This window comes from Tachysurus fulvidraco, chromosome 15 (genome assembly GCF_022655615.1).
Source record: "Tachysurus fulvidraco isolate hzauxx_2018 chromosome 15, HZAU_PFXX_2.0, whole genome shotgun sequence".
Taxonomy (NCBI): domain Eukaryota; kingdom Metazoa; phylum Chordata; class Actinopteri; order Siluriformes; family Bagridae; genus Tachysurus; species Tachysurus fulvidraco.
The window spans coordinates 4,170,103-4,192,326 of NC_062532.1; the positions used below are offsets into that span (position 1 = coordinate 4,170,103).

Below are 22,224 nucleotides of genomic sequence, written 5' to 3' on the forward strand. Positions count from 1 at the left end.
CCTTCAACCATACTAATATAGTGTGCATCTCATTCACACCAGTCCTATACGAACAGCCAAGAGCAACTCTGGCAGCTCTATTCTGAGCAAGTTGAAGTTTTTTTAAGTGCTCCTGTGTAGCACTGGACCAAATAACTGAGCAGTACTCCAGGTGTGACAAGACCAAAAACTGGACTACTGTTCTCATGACTGAGGGTGGACAAAACGGCACACACTTCCTAGCTAAAGCAATGCCTCTGCCCATCCTAGAAACAATATGATTTATCTGATCAGTCCATGAGAGCTGATTATCCAGCTTGACACCCAATAGTTTAGTTGTAGTAACCTGCTCAACCAAAGTTGTATCAATAGTCAAATTTAGGTTACAAGGTTTATTTAACAAATGTTTAGTACCAAAAACAATACATTTGGTTTTGGAAATATTTAGTACTAATTTGTTCAAATTAACCCAATTGATAATCAAATTTAATTGGTTTTGAAGGTTCATACTTAGATCGGTTATTGAAGGAGATGCACAAAATAAACTTGCATCATCTGCATACAGTACAACTTCTGCGTTTCTAACAACATGAGGCAAATCATTCACAAAAATTGAAAATAAGAGTGGACCCAGACAGCTGCCCTGTGGAATACCGCATGATATACATTTACTATCAGAAAAACTACCATTAAAAATACTTGCTGAGTTCTGCCATAGAGATAACTCCTTAACAGTGAAGCAGACAATTGTGGGAATCCATAACACTTGAGCTTTGACAACAGAATATCATGGTCAATTACACCAAATGCAGCTGTAAAATCTAAAAGTACAGCACCAACAAGTTTTTTATCCTCCATATACGTAAGCCACTGATCAACCATATGCACTAATGCAGTGTTAGTTGAATGGCCTGGTCTATAGGCATGCTGTGAACTTGTTAGCAATTCATTTAATGTAAAGTACTCTAGCATTTGATTAAAAAGTAACCTTTCAAATATTTTGCTTAATAAAGGAAGAATATGAATTGGTCTGCAATTAGAAGGAGGAAACCCTGCCTTTTCATCTTTAAGTAAAGGCACAATTTTAGACTGTTTCCATAGCTTAGGAAACTCTCTGCTGAGAACTGAACTATTAAAGATGTGACATATTGGTTTGCACAAAATATTTGCAACAATTTTAAAAATTTTGCCATCAAGATGATCATTACCAGGTGTTTTCTCATCAGATAAGGAGAGAAGCAACTTTTTAACGTTGTCCTCACTACAAGTATTAAATGACAGGGAGCAAGTTTTCCCTCTCATAATAAATCTAACATTGTCACAAGGAGATTCAATATCTTGCATTATCATACATGATCTTAATTGTTCTACTTTGCATATAAAAATATCATTCAAATGATTGGCAATATCACAAGGTTTACTAATAATGTCACCATCATTGGTCTCCATGTACATATTCAAATTATTTGATTTTTTACACATCAATTCCTGTAATGCTTTCCACAATTGTTTGCTATTACTAGAATTTGAGATTTTTTGTCCATAATATGCTTTCTTTTTTATGTTATTTAAGTTTGTAGCTTTGTTTCTCAACTTGCGATAATGTACTCTGTCTACATCACATTTTGATTAGAATTCCATATCTTTGACATTGTCCCTTTGCCTCATGAGGGACTGTTGATTTTTATAGATCTTTTCTGGAGAGGTGCATATTTATCAATTATTTTACTAAAAGTGTCCATAAAAATGTTAAGAGAAGCATTTACATCCCCCTCCTGAAGAACTGCAGACCAATTTGAGTTATTGACCTCATCAACAAACAATCTGGGATTAAAGTTTTTAAATGATCTACGATACATGATCCTTCCACCAGATTTAGGAATTTTCATCATTATTGAAATTGCTATCAGGTTATGATCACTACATCCTACCCCCACAGAAACAGCTTGTGAACATAAATCAGGAACATTAGTAAAAATATGATCTATGCATGTTGATTTAGATGTATTATCCATAGCAATTTTTGTGGGTTGTGTCACCACTTGTTTGAGATTACATACAGTAGCCATTGTAAACAACTTTTTATGCAATGAGCACTTTTTGAGTGATGAGTGTATTACAGTGTGTATTGGGAATGGGATGTCACACAGCATGCTGACAGAGCTGCCATCTCTACCTGTGGCTTTTTCAAGTGTTTCCAGGATCATAGAAACAGGGTTTATCTAGATTTTCATTCCTGATAATTAGTTTAGGCCACGCCCATTTTAGGGTTATATCCAGGTATATTTATAGATAATTGGAGCAGTAAATAGATACAAACTGTGTTCATCTGTGTTACAATTATAAGTTAAGCAACTTCAGTTAGTTCAGTTACAATGTGTGTCTGGTTTTAGTACAGCTGCTTCCTCAGCTCCAGTCACTGTGGCTTGTCGGGCGCAGTAATAAAGCGCAGTGTCCTCTGTCCTCAGACTCTTGGCCTCTAAGTACTGTGTGCTTGCTGAGACATCTGCTGTTAAAGTGAGCTGGTTCTTCACAGACTCTGCATATATTGCTGCATTATTGCCTGTATCCATCCTGCCAAGCCATTCCACAGCAGGAGACTGGTCCAGTCTGATCTCATCACTGCTGACACCTAGCAGATAAAACATAACAAAGATCATCATCAACACAGTCAAGATATTCTGAGGGAAGAAATAAACAGTACAGAAGTCTCAGGTTCCTTTGGTTAACATCATAACAAAGATGTAGTATTGAGTGACCCTCAGCCCCATCATCATGCTCTTTGATTCAGTCGTGTGACACAAACTTCAAACTGCAAGAAGCTGTTTTTAATAACAGAGTGAATTTGCATAAACACACTTCAGCTGTTAGATTTCATCGTTTCATGAATCCTTCTCAAAAACAAGCAGCTGCTGCCCCCTACAGGTGCATATGCAAAATATTATATGTTCCTGCTGCTGCTGCTGCTGCTGCAAAAAAAAGGAATTCAGAAACTGAACATTTTTATCAGAAAGGTTTAAAAGAGAGAAAACACTCAGATACAGTATCAGCAGTAACATAGTAAATCATTTGTTTTTATTAATTAGTTAATTGGGAAATCAATATTCGTTTCAATGAGAATTTAAAACATGAAATAAAAATGTTAAAGTTTATATGTTTTAGCTAATTCTGGTTTTCCAATGATCTGTTAATAAAAATAATTTGGTGAGATAATCAAAAAACTTTGTGTTTGTTTTTTTCCTTTTAATTTGTACATTACCAGAAATTCATGATCAAATTATACAATGTTCACATTTCACATTTAATTTCATGGGATTTGTATACATTTTTTGTATAGATTGTAAAGGTAACGTAACAAACTTTTATTTATTTATTTTATTAATGCCAGTGTTGGTGTCTATGCTGAAATATTTGTAATACTGTATGGGGATTAGTTACTCAGTAAAATGTATTTGTTATTTAATTAAAGAAGTGAATTGTGATGAGGTTTTTGTGCAGCACTGCAGCTTGTTGTGTCACTGTGTCGATCACGAGCGCAGTAATACACAGCTGTGTCTTCAGTCTGCATGTTCTGTCCTCCAATTGTTATTGTGTTAGTAGAAGTGTCTCTGGAGATGCTGAACTTATTTTTCAGTTTGTCACTGTAGTCTGTACTCCCACCTCTCCAGATGCTTCCAATCCACTCCAGACCTTTTCCTGCAGGTTGTCGAATCCAAGCTGTACCATAGCTCGTAACTGAATATGAAACCTTGCACTGGATGGAGAGACTCTGGCCTGGCTGGACTGTCATGGAAGCAGGCTGAGTCAGTTCCTCACCATGCACATCTGTGGAGGAAAACACATGGTGATATCTCACACAATATATGCTGCACCTTTATTCTTCATCTAGTAAATGAATGAATTTGATAAAGCACTCACAAGAAGCAGCTGCCAGCAGGAGCAGTAGAGATGTAGACAACATGGTGTGTGTTGTTTGGACTGGAGTCTTCTCTGTTCTCCAAAGTTTAACAGACACCATCACATCATATAAATAGAGTGAGATCCAGCTCTGACACTTGGATTTGTTTATCTGCTGATGATGGGAGGAGAATGTATCTGAAATGTATTTAAATCATGAGGAGGAGATTCATCTGATGGAGTAATAGTGGATCATATGTGAAAATAGGCATCAAGTATTAAATACTGAATTTACCTTTGAGGATTATTATCTATGACTGAGAAGATTGGGATCATGATAACAGAACAAGTTTTACATTTTTATAGTCATGGAATAATGCGCTCACAGTTTCTCAGATATGTTCACACAAATTCTCATTTGTGTTGGGATTTTTATTAGTCAAAGACACAAAAGTCTATAAAGTTCAGGATAGTGGTATGATTATAATTGTCTTTATGAGGTGCAGCAATGTTAGAGATATAATATAATGGATTTAAGTAAACACTAATAACTTAATCAAATAACTAGCTTGAAACTTTTTGTGATCATTTGTTGGATTACTGTTTTTTATTTAGACTCGGATAGATCAGTGTTGTGTCTTGTGTCCTGTTATTGTGTCACACTGAATGAGGAGTTTTTGTACAGGGATGTTGTTTATTCGTCTCACTGTGCGGTTCACGAGCGCAGTAATACACAGCTGTGTCTTCAGTCTGCATGTTCTGTCCTGTTAATGTCACTGTGCTGCTGGACGTGTCTCTGGAAGCCTGATACCGGCTTTTCAGTTTCTCACTGTAGTAAGTGTTACCATCACCACATATCTCTCCGATCCATTCCAGAGTTTTTCCTGCAGGTTGTCGTATCCAGTTCGTACAGTAGCTATCAGTTACTGAATATCCAGACACTTTACAGGTCAGAGTCAGTGACTGACCAGGAGTTAATACTGTGGATCCGGTCTGGATCAGCTCAACACTGTGAACACCTGTTAAAGAAAAGTTATTTTAATGATGTAAAAGCAAAAAGCTTTAAGGAACCAAAACTGTATTACATGTCAAATGTAAAAACACTTACAGTGTACGGCTGCCAGCAGCAGCAGCAGTAGGGATGTAGAGATCATGGTGTGTGTTGGAGCAGAAGAAGTAAAAGCTCTTGGTCTTTGTTGCTTAAATCTATAACAGAGGAGGACATTTGCATAGAGACACTCCTTATCTTAGGGTCAACATGGGATGGATTCTTATATGTACATAAATACAGTCTGCTTACAGACTGGAGGTTGAGCGGCTGGCTGGCTGGTGCAGCCTTAACAACCTGGAGCTGAACACGCTCAAGACAGTGGAGTTGATAGTGGACTTCAGGAGAAACCCCCCTGCTCTTCCCCCACTAACCATCATGGACAGCATTGTCACAGCAGTGGAGTCATTCAGATTCCTGGGAACCACAATCTCCCAGAACCTGAAGTGGGACATTCACATTGACTCCATTGTGAAAAAGGCTCAGCAGAGGTTGTACTTCCTTCGTCCGCTGAAGAAGTTCAACCTGCCACAGGATTTGCTGAAATAGTTTTACACTGCCATCATCGAATCCATCCTCTGCACCTCGGTAACTGTTTGGTTCAGCTCAGCCACCAAATTCGACCTAAGAAGACTACAGAGGATAGTCCGGACTGCTGAGCGAATCATTGGCACATCTCTCCCCACTCTTCAAGACCTGTACTCCTCCAGAGTGTGCAAAAGAGAAAAGAAAATCACCCTGGACCCCTCACATCCAGCACACTCCCTCTTTGAACTGTTGCCATCTGGTTGGCGCTACAGAGCCCTGAGCTCCAGAAGGACCAGACATAGGAACAGTTTCTTTCCTCAAGCAATCCACCTGATGAACAATTAACACCATGGAACACACAACACATAATATTTTACTATGTATACCTCAATTTGCACATTTCATACTTGCACTCTGTACATACATGCATACATATTGTCTGAATGTTTATGTTTACTTCAACTGCACATTTCACAATTGCACATGTGTACATACAAATTGTATATATTGTATACTATTTGCATATGTATATTTCATATGCTTATTTAAACTGCACATTTCACACCTGTAAATGTGTATATACAATTTCATCTATACTACATATGTCATTCTGTTACACTGTGGAGATTATGTCACTAAAACAAATTCCTCACATGTGAAAACATGCCTGGCAATAAAGCTGATTCTGATATAAATGAGAAAACCTCCTTATCTTTTTAAACATCCTCATCTGCAGCCTGAGTTCGTTTCTGAACCACTAAGAAGCTTACATTATAACAGCATTATAAAATACATCTTGTCATGTTACTGAGAAACCTCACAACCACAGGAGGATGTAGTTACATAAATTATTTCATTTGTCCAACCTGTGTTTAACAACCCAAATAACTAATCACACATTATGGAAAGAATGAAAAAGAAGAGAAAATGTAGATATTTGTCTGATAATGACTGATACTGAATGAGTCTCATACAGAATGCAGTTTGTGGATTCACTTTTTTTCCACTATATTTGTTGAGCTCTGCTGCCTCCTTCAGTTGTTTCAGTTATTGAAGCTCAGACTATGAGAACAGACTGTGTGTTAAACACAACACACTGCTGGAAACATGCTGTATTATTCCTTCTTTCCTATTATAACTTCGGGTGAACAAGAGGATGTTTTTGTATTATAACAGGGTAAATTTGCATAACCACACTTCAGCTGTTAGATATCATGAATGAATCCTTCTTGAAAACAAGCAGCTGCTGCCCCCTACAGGTGATTTTTAATTCCAGTAGTCTGTGGTAGTGATGCTGCAGTAAACATCTACATTTCAGTTTGATCTCTCATCAGATTCTGTGCTGCTGAACAGACTGTGTTTCTAAATTCAGGAAATGAACCATCGACCTGTAGTGTTCCTGCAGCTGGCATCACAATCAGGAGGAATAAAAGCATGAATAGTACAGTATATAGTCCCAACTAGTCATCACAATCATTGTCCTAGAGCTGATTTACCTCCAGTCAAATACGTAAAGACGTCATAATGTTAATATGATACATAATGTGGATTATTATTATTAATATTAACAACTGCTAGAAGAGATTGTTATAAAGAGGAAGACCTGAGTGCTGAGTGTGAATAGATGATGTTGTTTATAATAAAGGTCTCTGGGGTGCAGCTTTCTGCTGAGGGAATATTTACAGCTCACGATGACGTGCTTGTGTAAGTTTTTGTACAGCTCTGGAGTCTGTTGTGTCAATGTGTCTCTCGTGCACAGTAATAAACTGCCGTGTCTTCAGCTTTCAGACTCTTCACTTCTAGGTACAGCAAGTTTTTATTGGTGTCTTTATTGATGGAGAACTGGCCCTGTAGAGACTGAGCGAATGCAGTGCCAGTGCCAGTGTCAATGCGCCCAATCCACTCCAGTCCTTGTCCTGGTTTCTGACGGATCCAGTGCATGTAGTAGCTGCCCATTGAGAATCCGGAGACAGTACAGGACAGAGTGACCGACTCTCCAGGTCTCTTCACCACAGACTCAGAGGAAGTCAGGGACTGTCCATAAGAATCTGGAAAAGTAGAATAGAACTCAGTAATGTTCTCTTATACTGATTATAATGCTAATAATCTTCACATAAAAAGACATAAACTTACATGAAATGAGTAGCAATAAAATACACTGTCCTAAAATCATCCTTCTCTGAGTTCTGCTTCACCCAGGTTTAAAGTGTATGGGAGTGTTATCTCTCACAGAGCTCACTGGAAACTAGAGCAGCCAAGAACATGCTGTTTATACACCACTCTATTTGAATAGGGAGCGTCCATGACCACTATGGAGGTGTTCAACCCACAACCACACGCTGCTCACTGGATAGATGAGTGGATGATAAGGTACTATGTAAATCTCTACAACAGAATGTTTCTCTATCAGAAAGGGAACCAAATCGAACCATTTTTAGAAGACACCTCACTCATCTAAGGAACACATTAGGAAACCTAAATGTAGGAATGGTTACGTGGTGATGGTTTATTTCACACAGACGGCTTTCTCCTGCTCCTGTATTGAGAAGGAGTAAAGCTCAGTGACAGAAAGTAAGGAATAAAACACTTGGGGAGGTTTTGTTACAGAAAAATAATCAACAATGAATCAAAGCAGAGTTTCTGTTATCATCACAACATGAAGTCTTTTATTCATCACCATTCATAATCTTTCTTTTCTTTTTTTATTTATTTATAGTTATGTTTAATCTTTTGTTAGGGCCAGAAAAACAAGTTATTTCCTGTTATCGTGTTTATTATTACAGCTAGAAACAGTCCTTCCCTCAACACTTGTCCTGGAACTGAGGAAAAAGTACAAACTTTTCTGTCTTGAAGACTTTAGCATTAACCCTGATCTACCTCTGCAGGTTTTTACACCTGGTCACTTCATGCGTTTTCTGTGTAAAAAGTTCAGGTGTACTGTAAATGTCCTCCGAAACGTTTTCGAGATGGATATAAATCCGATCGCTCACGCTACTTCAGGAGGTGGTCTGGGACACATTTCAGATGAAACTGGACAGGTGTAAATGAATGTGGTTGTTCAAGCCACATACGTCAGCGCTATACTCCTCCCAAATGGAAGTACCTCACTTGCAGGAGTTGTGCATTGCGCCAGAAACAAATATGTTTTCCCACCAGTGCTGGCTCTGATCTTTCACCCAGGTGTCTCGTTGGGTCTTAAAATGCACTGCTGCCGCCAGTGAAAACAGTGACAACAGTAAGTGCTGTTTTTTGTAGCAACCGCATACACCAAAGCGTGTTCCATTTTAATTACCCAGGAAATGAGGTAAAATATATTTACATATTGGGCGGGAGAGGAAAGATCAGATTTATATCCGATTCGGCAAGACGCATTTATGTGGCCTAATGTAAAAGTAATGTATTTTCGCAAGGACGTCGGGAGAGTTTTTGTTTCTTTCTTGATTGATTTGGCATGACATGCTCTTTTGGGGGTTTTAATTTGTTACTTTTAATTTGGCAATTTCTTACTTTTAATTTAGCAATTTGTTACTTTGAATTTGGCGATTTGTTACTTTGAATTTGGCGAATTATAATTTGTTGGCTGATTGACCACAATAAAGAAGTTTGCTCATTCTCATCCAGGCCTGAGGAGTTTTCTCAGTTTTTTTTTTGTAGTAATTATAGAGTTAACAGTGAAGTCTAACTAACGCAGTTTTGAGTAACCAAAAAGGCCTAAGAGAAGAGGACACCCTGTGATGTGTCGGCTTGGAGACCGGCTCTGAGTTCCGACAATATTTTATCTTCTAATTAAATGTTCACAAACAATTTGTAATTCAATGTATTCCTAATAGTTTGAGAAGTTTTTAAATAATGTATGAAGTGCTTGGAATGTAGGGATTAGTAACTCAGTAAAATGTAGTTATTTAATTAAAGAAGTGAATTGTGATGAGGTTTTTGTGCAGCACTGCAGCTTGTTGTGTCACTGTGTGAAAGACGAGCGCAGTAATACACAGCTGTGTCTTCAGTCTGCATGTTCTGTCCTCTCAGTGTCACCGTGCTGCTGGAGTCATCTTTAGAAATACTGAACTTGCTTTTTAGAGATTCTTTATAACGTATGGTTCCACCCCCCCAAATTTCCTTTATCCATTCCAGAGTTTTCCCTGCAGGTTGTCGAATCCAAGCTGTGGCACAGCTGCCATCAGTAAGTGAGTAACCGGATACTTTACAGCTGAGGATTAAAGAATCTCCAGGCTTTAACATCACTGAGGTGTCCTGAGTGAGCTCTACTGCACATTCCACATCTGAAAAAAAGACACGTCACAATTCCAGTCAAAAATCTATGTACAGTAGGTTATAACTGCAGGAATTTACTAGCAGCTCTGAGATCATTAGTGAAGTGAAACTCACAGGATGAAGCTGCCAGCAGCAGCAGAACTGGAAGGAACATCGTATAACTAAAAGCAGTGCTAAACTCTCCAGAGCCCACAGTGACCGTGGCTGATATTTCTCTATATGTAGCTGTAAGGGGAACATTTTACATATTCATTTGCATATTGTTATGTTGGTCTTCTACAGGTGTCAATAATCACAGTGAAAAATGTTCCCTGGTGTTTAAATTAGTTTGTATTTATTTAACACTGAATCTGTAAGTTAGATTTAGTATGTAAATGACTTTCATCCTCTGATTTTAAACTGTTTCCATAGTTTTCACTCTGTCACACTGTGAAAATGTTGGTTTGTCATGTGACTGTAGTAAGTCTGTGTTTTTGTACTGATGTCTAGCTTCCTGTGAGACTAAATGTGTGTTTAATTCTGTCAGCTTCATCACTGCTCTTTACTCATTACATCTGGTGTTTTTTAGTCCATCACTGTGGATCACTGTAACATCCAGAAGAACATTCTCCTCTACTTATTGCAGACAAATATATTTTTGACACTACCAACTGCATAAGGTGAACACTTTCTAAAAAACACACTTACAAATTTGCAGTCTGTGAATATTATACTTATAATCAATTACAATATAAATAATAAGTACGTCACTTTCCGTTGTACATCAGATCAGCTCTCAGATAGCAGCCCTTTTCTTATGCCTGTAAAGTAATAGTGATGATACTGAGAGCTTACTACAGAGGACATACAAAGAATTCAACATTATGAAGTCCAGTAAAAAGAGTGAAATTGTGAAAGGAATCACTATATACAGATTTATCATTTCCTACAATTATGTAAAAGTCAATCCCACTGGACAAGGAACAATGATTCACTGGACTGCAGGATAGTAATCTGGTCATTATCAATATAAATCATAATTCAATTATAATGTGATGTAGAGATGACATGGTTTATTAAGTAGATTTGAAAAGTACACATTTAACATGTAATTGTAGTTTAAAATTCATCACTACAATCTCATCTAATCAACTGACAGACTGCTAGCTGGTGTTGTCGTCTCTCTTTTCTGAGAAACTTAGAAGGTGAAACATTGAAGAAAGTCACTGTTTCTGTCTCTAACAGTCTTCTATACTGAATGTTTTTGTACAGCGTCTTCATTGATCTGTCTCACTGTGATTTAAGAGCACAGTAAAACACAGCTGTATCTTCTGTCTGAAAGTTTTGCCCATGTAAAATCACAGTGTTGCTGGATGTGTCTGGGGACAGATCTCTTTCTTTAGTAAATCCTTGCTGCCAGTATCACTGGAGCTACAGTACGAGCTGATCCATTTCAGCTCATGTCCTTTTTGTCATATCCAGTTAGTACTGTCTAGTGGGTGAGTTTCCAATGATCTTACAGGGGACTGAAACCAGCATGACTTCAGGGTGAACCAGTTCAACAACAATCACGCCATTATTCAGGTGCATTCTATCAACAGCAAAATATTAGTTACTATTTACTTACTATGTGGTTTATCAAATGGTGTGGATTAGTCAGTCTGGAGCTGTAATGTCTTGGCTTTTTAGGAATGGTGTATTTAGTGTTTATGACTTTAATGAAAATCCCGGGAGAACATGTTCTTATATTTATGACACTGTCAGTCGTTAGATTTTCAACTTGTTGTTTAGATCTTGTGAATAAAGAAAGAGCGGCCATCACAGGCCTGAAAGCTTAAAGAAAAACATAATGTGCAATCATTTTGAATGTGTTTGCAGTTTAAATATACAGGATACAGATAAGGACCAAAGGTCGAGTAAACCTTTACTGTTGGTCTGTTAGTAAAATAGTAAAATTATATGTATTACAAATACAAAAAAGATGTAAAAACATTTCTCCATCTGTCTTTGTCTGTAATCATTTATTATTTCCTTTCATGAATATATGAAGCGTGATGAAAAATAAAAATGGATCTGTGTAGTGGTTGGGGAAATCTCATCAGACGCAGGTGGAGGAGAATTTTATTTCAGTGTACTTGGAGTTGTTGTACAGTGATGTTGTTTATTTGTCTCACTGCGGTTCACGAGCGCAGTAATACACAGCTGTGTCTTCAGTCTGCATGTTCTGTCCTGTTAATGTCACTGTGCTGCTGGACGTGTCTCTGGAAACCTGAAACCTGCTTTTCAGTTTCTCACTGTAGGCAGTGCCCCCACTACAACATATCCTTCCGATCCATTCCAGAGTTTTTCCTGCAGGTTGTCGTATCCAGTGTGTACAGTAGCTGCAATCAGCAAACATGTTTGTGTTGAAGGAAGACTAATGAGAAGTGTTTCCTGTCTAGATCAGAACGCTGCTAATATTACAAGAGGAGATGCAGATTTGCATAAACATTACAGAGAGGCTGTGTTGAGTGCAGCTCTGCAGCTGTTAATCACACTCACACCCCGTTTCATCTCCATATCAATTTAATGTGGAAAATAATTCAGCTGTTTGTTATTATTAATAATGATATGAACATGTTGTGATGTAATTAACGCTTCCTGTGAAGGTCAGATTGAAATCTGATATATTTCCTGTTCCCTCAAATTAATCTGAATCTGTTCCTGGTTTCTGTTGGATCCAGTGCATGAGGTACATGGAGAAGTACAGTAGGAGACAGAGACTTACAGACACGTACATCACTTTCCTGTGTTCATCACATCACCTGATAGATTGCAGCACTTTTCTTATGCATGTAAAGTAATAGTGAACATAGTGAGAGCTTAAACATTCAAAGCCAGAAAAAAGACATTTAGAAAACCTCAGGATTCACAGCAAATCAATGAAAAGTGAGTGAAGAAGAGGTGGACAGTTGAAGTGTCCAATGGAGTTAAGAGATTTGCACTCAAGCTATTTTCAAGACTTTAGATTGGTTAATAATTTGTACAAATAACAGACCCACGTGGGGACTGACCAATAGCATCGATATGTGAAAAAATATGAAATTGACAAAATTTGGACATACAAGGTTTCCGCCCAACAGCGACAATATTTCGATTTATCATTTCCTACAATTATGTACAAGTCAATCCCACTGGGACAAGGAACAATGATTCAGTGAGCAGGAGTGTAAATTTGGTCACGATCAATCTAAATCATAACTCAAATATAATATGATGTATAGATGTCAGTGTTAATTTACTTGATTTAAAAAGAGTACATTTAAAATATAATTGTAGTTTAAAATTTAGCACTACAATCTCATCAAATCAACTGACAGAAAGCTAGCTGATGTCATCTTCTCAGTTTTTTGAGAAACTTAGAGGGTGAAACATGCAGTCCTCTAGATGTAAAAACCTCCTCATTGCATACATTTCTCAAATCTGTGATTTTAAATCTATAAAATTTGGAACATTAAAAAATGTTCTCAGGTGAATTTCTGTGAAGTGAACACACTCTGCATATTAGCAAATTCAGTATGGAGTAAAGCACCCAGGTGTGTTGTTATAGGACAATAATCAAGGACCAGGTGGATCACAAGGACCAGGTTACATCACACTCAGGAATTGTAGAGGTGGTGGATGCAGGTACCAATAATCTTTGTGTAAAATACAAACAAAACCCATTAATTTGTGAATTTCTGCAACTTTTTGTTCTACTGTGACATGAAGTTACTGCTACAAATGTGTAGATAATAATTTTCTAATAATCAATACCACTTTCTATAATTATGCCACTTAACCAATGTTACAATTTATTTATTAATTAATACCTGTGAACAACAATCATGCCATTATTCAGGTGCATTCTATAAACAGCAAAATATAAGTTATTTACTATTTACTTACCATGTGGTTGATCAAATGGTGAAGATTATTCCATCTAGAGATGTAATGTCTTGGCTTCATGAGAATGGTGTCATTAGTGTTTATGTCTTTAATGTAAATACCAGGATAACATGATCTCATATTTATGGCACATTAATTGTCCGTCATTAGATCTTCAAATTAAGAAAGAAAGAGCGACCATCACAGGCCTTAACGCTTAAAGAAAAACGTAATGTGCAAACATCTCGAATGTGTTTGCAGTTTAAATATACAGGATACAGATAAGGACAAAAGGTTGAGTAAACCTTTACTGTTGGACTGTCGATAAAACTGGAAAATTATATGTACAGTATTACAAATACAAAAAAATATGTAAAAACATTTCTCCATCTTTCTTTGTCTTTCAGAATATATGAAGCGTGATGGAAAATAAAAAATGATGTGTGTGGTGGTCGGGGAAATCTCATCAGATGCAGGTGGATGAGAATTTTATTTCAGTGTACTTGGAGTTTTTGTACAGGGATGTTGTTTATTCCTCTCACTGTGGGGTAACGAGCGCAGTAATACACAGCTGTGTCTTCAGTCTGCATGTTCTGTCCTGTTAATGTCACTGTGCTGCTGGACGTGTCTCTGGAAACCTGAAACCTGCTTTTCAGTTTCTCACTGTAGTAAGTGTTACCATCCCCACATATCTCTCCGATCCATTCCAGAGTTTTTCCTGCAGGTTGTCGTATCCAGTTCGTACAGTAGCTGCTATCAGTTACTGAATATCCAGACACTTTACAGGTCAGAGTCAGTGACTGACCAGGAGTTAATACTGTGGATCCGGTCTGGATCAGCTCAACACTGTGAACACCTGTTAAAGAAAAGTTATTTTACTGATGTAATAGCAAAAAGCTTTAAGGAACCAAAACTGTATTACATGTCAAATGTAAAAACACTTACAGTGTACGGCTGCCAGCAGCAGCAGCAGTAGGGATGTAGAGATCATGGTGTGTGTTGGAGCAGAAGAAGTAAAAGCTCTTGGACTTTGTTGCTTAAATCTGTAACAGAGGAGGACATTTGCATAAAGACACTCCTTATCTTAGGGTAAAATGGCATAGATTATTCTAAATGTGAAGCCTCCTAATCTCATGAACATCTCTAATCTGTGATTAGCAATCTCTAAATATTGGAACATTAAGAGATGTTCTCATTTGAATTTATGTGAAGTGAACACACTCTTCATATCAGCATATTCAGTAAGGAGTAAAACACATGGAGTGTGTTGTTATAGGACAATAATAAAGGATCAAGTGGTGTGATGTCAGGAATTGCAGAGGTGGTGGATGCAGGTGTCGATCATTTATTGTCCAAAGTAACAACAAAACCCATGAAATTGTGTAATTCTGCACCCTTTGGCTCTACTGTGACATGAAGTTACTGCTACAAACCTGAAGATGATAATTTTCAGATAATTAATGGCACTGATTACTATGATCACTTTTCCTCTTATACAGCAGCAGTCTGTGAACGGTGACAATTTATCAATTAAAGAAAAATATGGTGAACTCTTTATGTTTATAGTTACAGTCAATGTTATGGAACTTTTGTGAAATGTATGTATTCAATAATCACTAATTAAAGTAAGACATTTTTCTGTAAATGTTATTTATTTCCCTCCTGGTTCCTCTGTAAGAATATGACTATAAGAGACCGTCTCAGTTTATTGTGTCACAGAAATACATAGAAATTGTGGAGAATCTAGACCTGACAGGATATGACAATATGTTGTACTTTAAAGAAACCTACAATTTTACAGTATATTTGATGAGCTGTAGCGCCATTTGCAGATCTTGTGAAAATGTGCCGTAAATATTGAAAGCTCTTTTCTCTTTGACCACATCTTGGGGAGGATTTTTGTTTCTAGCACAGTAATAAACAGCAGAATCCTGGGCATTCAAACCAGTCAGCTGCAGATACACCAAGTTTTTGGGGTTGTCTCTGGTTATTTCCAAACGTCCCTCAATGTCTTTGGCGTATATTGTTTTACTGGAATCATGCCAGATAACCCCAATCCATTCTAGAGCTTTTCCAGCTTGTTGTCTGATGCAGTTGTCTGATCCACAATTTCTCACATTTTTACACAAATTCTAATTTGTTGATGTGATTATTATTAGACAAAGACAGTACAGTATATAAAGTCCAGGAAAGTGTTGTGATTATAATAGTCTTTATGATGTGCAGCAATATTAGAGATATAATATTTAAACTTAAACAAATAACTAGATTGAAATGGTTTGTGATCATTTTGGCATCATACCAGATAACCCCAATCCATTCCAGAGCTTTTCCAGCTTGTTGTCTGATCCAGTTCATGCCATAGCCACCAAAGTTAAACCCAGATCCTTTACAGAAAAGACTCAGAGTTTCTCCAAGTTTTTTCACCACTGAACCAGTGAGAATAGACTCAAGACTCTGACACTGAATACCTGAGAACAAAAAAAAAGAACAACTTTAGTGTATTTTAAAATAAATAATAAAATATAATCTGTATTCAGCATGAGAACTCACTTATGAAGCTGATCAGTAGCAGGAATAAGGAGAGTGGGATCTTCATGGTGAGTGTTGATGAGACTCGATCTCTCCACTCAGCTCAGCTGCACATAAATACAGCATGGACACACAACTGTCTGGATTTGCATCATGATGTCATGATAGAAAACATGTGGGAGTCATGATGATGTAACAGAGAGGAACAGCAACTAATCCTTCAACCTACATTATCATAAGGTCTTGTTAATGATATGATTATTACAGTGTTTATCATGTGCAGTAACATTAAAGATTTTGTATTATGGTTTAAAATCTATATTACAATTATTAAAACAATGAACTAACTATAATCTCTTTGTTCTCATTTGTGGATTATTTATTTATTTATTTGTTTGTTTGTTTGTTTGTTTATTTATTTATTTATTTTACACTTTCTAAGATTTGGATAGATCAGTCTTGTGGCTTGTTACTGTGAACACTGAATGAGGAGTTTTTGTACAGGGATGTTGTTTATTCATCTCACTGTGGTCGCCGGGCGCAGTAATACACAGCTGTGTCTTCAGTCTGCATGTTCTGTCCTGTTAATGTCACTGTGCTGCTGGACGTGTCTCTGGAAGCCTGAAGCCTGCTTTTCAGTTTCTCACTGTAGTCAGTGCCCCCACCACCACATATGGTTCCGATCCATTCCAGAGTTTTTCCTGCAGGTTGTCGTATCCAGTCTGTACAGTAGCTGCTATCAGTTACTGAATATCCAGACACTTTACAGGTCAGAGTCAGTGACTGACCAGGAGTTAATACTGTGGATCCGGTCTGGATCAGCTCAACACTGTGAACACCTGTTAAAGAAAAGTTATTTTAATGATGTAAAAGCAAAAAGCTTTAAGGAACCAAAACTGTATTACATGTCAAATGTAAAAACACTTACAGTGTACGGCTGCCAGCAGCAGCAGCAGTAGGGATGTAGAAATCATGGTGTGTGTTGGAGCAGAAGAAGTTAAAGCTCTTGGTCTTTGTTGCTTAAATATATAACAGAGAAGGACATTTGCATAGAGACACTCCTTATCTTAGAGTCAAAATTGGATGGATTCTCATATATACATTAACCTCCTCATCTTTTAAACATGTCTGTATTTTTTAGAGATATCTATCACTGCAGCTTGAGCTTATGTTTGAACCAATAAGAAGATTAAGGGAGGTGTTAATGAGTAAGTTTATACAGGTGTTTTTTTGTATATCAGGTGTTTTCACGTGAGTTTCTAATAAGAAACTTACAGAAATTATTATTCATTTAGAACAGGATCCTTTATTTCTAGTCATTTGTAATTCTGTTTAATTTATAATTTAGAATGCAACACACTACAGTTTTTTCTATACTTTCCATAAAGGTAAAAATGCAGTGTTCATGTACATGCAGTGTTAACTTCATTTTAGATGTCAAAAGGGTTTTGTGGCTCCCTGTGCTTTTTTTTTTCTGTGGGAAACGGCTCCAAATGGCTCTTTGAGTGTTTAAGGTTGCCAAGCCCTGTTATACACTATCAGGTGTTTTCAGGTGAATCTATAATAAGAAAACTTACTAACTTCTAATTCTGTTTAATTTAGAACCTTACATTATAACAGCATTATAAAACACATCTTGTCATGTTACTGAGAAACCTCACAACCACAGGAGGATGTAGTTACATAAATTATAGTGTTTTTATTTGTCCAACCTGTGTTTAACAACCCAAATAAATAATCACACATTATGGAAAGAGTGAAAAAGAAGAGAAAATGTAGATATTTGTCTGATAATGACTGATACTGAATGAGTCTCATACAGAATGCAGTTTGTGGATTTACTTTTTTTCACTTTATTTGTTGAGCTCTGCTGCCTCCTTCAGTTGTTTCAGTTATTGAAGCTCAGACTATGAGAACAGACTGTGTGTTAAACACAACACACTGCTGGAAACATGCTGTATTATTCCTGAATCCACTCATTAAACACTGATTCCAACTGTTGGTTAAAATCCTGTAAAAATGAAGGGATTAATAATGGTTCAGAATGAAGACTCTTTCAATAATGTTATAATAATTCTTTTTTATTTAAAAATGACTTTGTGTGACTGTATTTTAAAATGATACAAACGATTCTGACTTCATTCCAGTGGAAGAAAGTGAAAGTGTGACTGAGATGATTTATTAGTTACACTGAGAGGATGTCTGTAACATGTCTCATAAGGTTTTTGTAAGAGGAATCCACTATTCTGTCTCACTGTGTGAGACGAGCGCAGTAATACACAGCTGTGTCTTCAGTCTGCATGTTCTGTCCTCCAATTGTTATTGTGTTAGTAGAAGTGTCTCTGGAGATGCTGAACTTATTTTTCAGTTTCTCACTGTAGTATGTGCTCCCACCATAACTGATGTATCCAATCCATTCCAGAGCTTTTCCTGCAGGTTGTCGATTCCAAGCTGTATTGTAGCTCGTAACTGAATATGAAACCTTGCACTGGATGGAGAGACTCTGGCCTGGCTGGACTGTCATGGAAGCAGGCTGAGTCAGTTCCTCACCATGCACATCTGTGGAGGAAAACACATGGTGATATCTCACACAATATATGCTGCACCTTTATTCTTCATCTAGTAAATGAATGAATTTGATAAAGCACTCACAAGAAGCAGCTGCCAGCAGGAGCAGTAGAGATGTAGAGAACATGGTGTGTGTTGTTTGGACTGGAGTCTTCTCTGTTCTCCAAAGTTTAACAGACACCATCACATCATATAAATAGAGTGAGATCCAGCTCTGACACTTGGATTTGTTTATCTGCTGATGATGGGAGGAGAATGTATCTGAAATGTATTTAAATCATGAGGAGGAGATTCATCAGATCTGAATTTATAATGGAACAGCAGCCTTTTTAACAAATATTGTCATTTTCCCAAACCAGAAATCTTAAAGTCTCAATGAAGTAAACAAGGAACACAAATTAATTTTAACATAATAATGATTATGTATGCTTCAGGATGCTTTTGAACATTGATACGTACAAGATCTAAATCAATCACATGTTTAATCAGGCTTTTATTTGTATAAAATTAGACAATCATTCGTTTCACTCGATCGACTCCACTTGAATTTTCCATGAAATCAGGTTTTCCATAATAAAGAGCCTTATTTACTGATCAACACTAAACAGGTCACCAGAGACATTTTATGTAACTGAGTTTAATCCGAGTGTCATGATGCTGGATGCAGTCAAAGCAGAATGTGAAAAGAGAGATTGTCTAAATGTGCAGAAGGAAACAGATAGAGATGGTGGAGTTTGTACAGACTGCCCTCTAGTGGCAAAAAGACCTGGTGTCAGATGATACAAACCTAAAATGAGTAAAAGTTTAAAATGTCCTGGCTGTCAATTAAAAAAAACAAATTCACATTGATCAGCAATGAAAATAAAGTAAGTAGGAATTCAGTAATGGATCATTTTTATCAGCATGGTTTAAAAGAGAGAAAACACTCAGATACAATATCAGCAGTAACATAGTAAATCATTTGGTTTAAATAATCAGTTAATTGGGAAATCAATATTAGTCTCAATGATTATGGCACTCAGCTCTTTTTCTCTCTTTGTGAACATTAACTTCCATATTTCTCAATCTGTCAATTCAACTCAATTTATTTCTGTAATGCATTTAACAATAGACATTGTCTCAAAGCAGCTTTACACAAGTACAGAAACATGAAATAAAAATTTTAAAGTTTACATTTTAGCTAATTCTGGTTTCCCAATGATCAATTAATAAAACTCATTTGGTGAGATGATAAAAAACATTGTGGGTTTTTTTTTTCATTTTCATTGGTACATTACCAAAAAATACGTAATCAACTTATACACTGTTCATATTTCACATTTAATTACATGAGATTCTTATTAATTATTAGATATAGATTGAGGAGTTTTTGGATGGTTTTTGTTCATTCAGGATGAAGAGTTAAAGCCTGAGTGCTGAGTGTGAATGGATGTTGTTCTTTATAATAAATGTCTTTTGCAGACACATTTCATTTCAACTGGTTAAAAAAGAGACTATTATTCCTAAGTAAACTTTTATTTATTTATTTTATTAATGCCAGTGTTGGTGTCTATGCTGAAATAATTGTAATATGGGGATTAGTTACTCAGTAAAATGTAGTGGTTATTTAATTAAAGAAGTGAATTGTGATGAGGTTTTTGTGCAGCACTGCAGCTTGTTGTGTCACTGTGTGTTACACGAGCGCAGTAATACACAGCTGTGTCTTCAGTCTGCATGTTCTGTCCCCGTAAGGTCACGGAGTTACTGGAAGTGTCTCGAGAGACCACAAACTTGTCTTTAAGTGAATCTTTCTGACGAATATCTCCATCATAATAAATTAAATTGATCCATTCTAAAGCTTTTCCTGCAGGTTGTCGAATCCAAGCTGTTCCAAAGTGGCTGCTGCTATCAGTGATAGAAGCTCCAGACACTTTACAGGTGATGGTTAAAGTCTCTCCTGGCTTTATAAGCAGTGAGTCTGGCTGGATGAGCTCAGTAGCACAGAACACATCTGTAAAAAGAGAAAAAGAAAAGGTGGACATGTCGAACTGAAAGGATCAGATGAAATAATAAAGCTTCAATCCAAACACTCACAGGGGGCGAGAGCCAGCAGCAGCAGTGGAGCTGAAGCAAACATGTTTGTGTTGAAGGAAGACTAATGAGAAGTGTTTCCTCTCTAGATCAGAACGCTGCTAATATTACAAGAGGAGATGCAGATTTGCATAAACATTACAGAGAGGCTGTGTTGAGTTGCAGCTCTGCAGCTGTTAATCACACTCACACCCCGTTTCATCTCCATATCAATTTAATGTGGGAAATAATTCAGCTGTTTGTTATTATTAATAATGATATGAACGTGTTGTGATGTAATTAACGCTTCCTGTGATGGTCAGATTGAAATCCGATCTATTTCCAGTTCCCTCAAATGAATCTGAATCTCCACCATAATCCATGAAATTGATAATAATTAGAAAAACGATCCTTTATGTCGTTATCAGTCATGTGTAGGCTGCACTCTAGAGAATTACATTAACACAGAAATGATTCTCATGTCTGCAAATTTCCTGCTTTCTGTTATGAGAAGGTGAATATGAACATGGCTGAAGCTGTTCAGCTATTATTATTAGCTATTAATAGAGGTACAGCTATTATGAGGAACAGAAATGGTGTCACTTGGCCTTTAGAGAGTCTGAATGCTGCAGAAACATATTTAACAATTCAATAAAACATTACAGGCTTTAAAACAAAATGTTAATGAGCCCTTTAATAAACATAGAAAGTAGATAAATGATAACAGTACATGTGACTTGTTCAAAATAAACTCTGTGTGAAAATGTGTGTCTGGTTTTAGTACAGTTGCTTCCTCAGCTCCAGTCACTGTGGTGTAACGGGCGCAGTAATAAACCGCAGTGTCCTCTGTCCTCAGACTCTTGGCCTCTAAGTACTGTGTGCTTGCAGAGACGTCTTCTGTTAAAGTGAGCTGGTTCTTCACAGACTCTGCATATATTGCTGCATTATTGCCTGTATTCATCCTGCCAAGCCATTCCAGAGCTTTCCCTGGTTTCTGTCTGATCCAGTGTATGTTTTTGCTTGTCATTGAATATCCGTGTATCTTACAGGAGATCTTCACAGTTTCTCCAGGTCTCTTTACCACAACAGGAGACTGGTCCAGTCTGATCTCATCACTGCTGACACCTAGCAGATAAAACATAACAAACATCATCATAAACACAGTCAAGATATTCTGAGGGAAGAAATAAACAGTACAGAAGTCTCAGGTACCTTTGGTTAACATTATAACAAAGATGTAGTACTGAGTGACCCTCAGCCCCATCATCATGCTCTTTGATTCAGTCGTGTGACACAAACTTCGGGTGAGCAAGAGGCTGTTTTTTTATAACGGTGAATTTGCATGAACACACTTCAGCTGTTAGATTTCATAGTTTCATGAATCCTTCTCAAAAACAAGCAGCTGCTGCCCCCTACAGGTAATAATACAGAAGATTATAATGTTCTGGCTGTTAGTAAAAAAAAAA

At 37.0% G+C, this 22,224-nt stretch overlaps 5 gene segments (V, D, J or C); all 5 read right to left on the reverse strand.

The window, feature by feature from the left end:
- Positions 1-1,616: 1,616 nt before the first annotated feature.
- Positions 1,617-22,078, reverse strand: LOC113640778. The segment is given in 3 exon segments: positions 1,617-2,553; positions 21,721-21,883; positions 21,971-22,078. Coding segments are annotated over 3 exon segments (429 nt in total).
- LOC125138777 lies at positions 4,519-5,030 on the reverse strand. The segment is given in 2 exon segments: positions 4,519-4,895; positions 4,985-5,030. Coding segments are annotated over 2 exon segments (408 nt in total).
- On the reverse strand, positions 7,151-8,123 carry LOC125138813. The segment is given in 2 exon segments: positions 7,151-7,500; positions 7,586-8,123. Coding segments are annotated over 2 exon segments (351 nt in total).
- LOC125138772 lies at positions 9,323-9,892 on the reverse strand. The segment is given in 2 exon segments: positions 9,323-9,732; positions 9,839-9,892. Coding segments are annotated over 2 exon segments (414 nt in total).
- Positions 14,040-14,686, reverse strand: LOC113640815. The segment is given in 2 exon segments: positions 14,040-14,465; positions 14,555-14,686. Coding segments are annotated over 2 exon segments (408 nt in total).
- Positions 22,079-22,224: the final 146 nt, after the last annotated feature.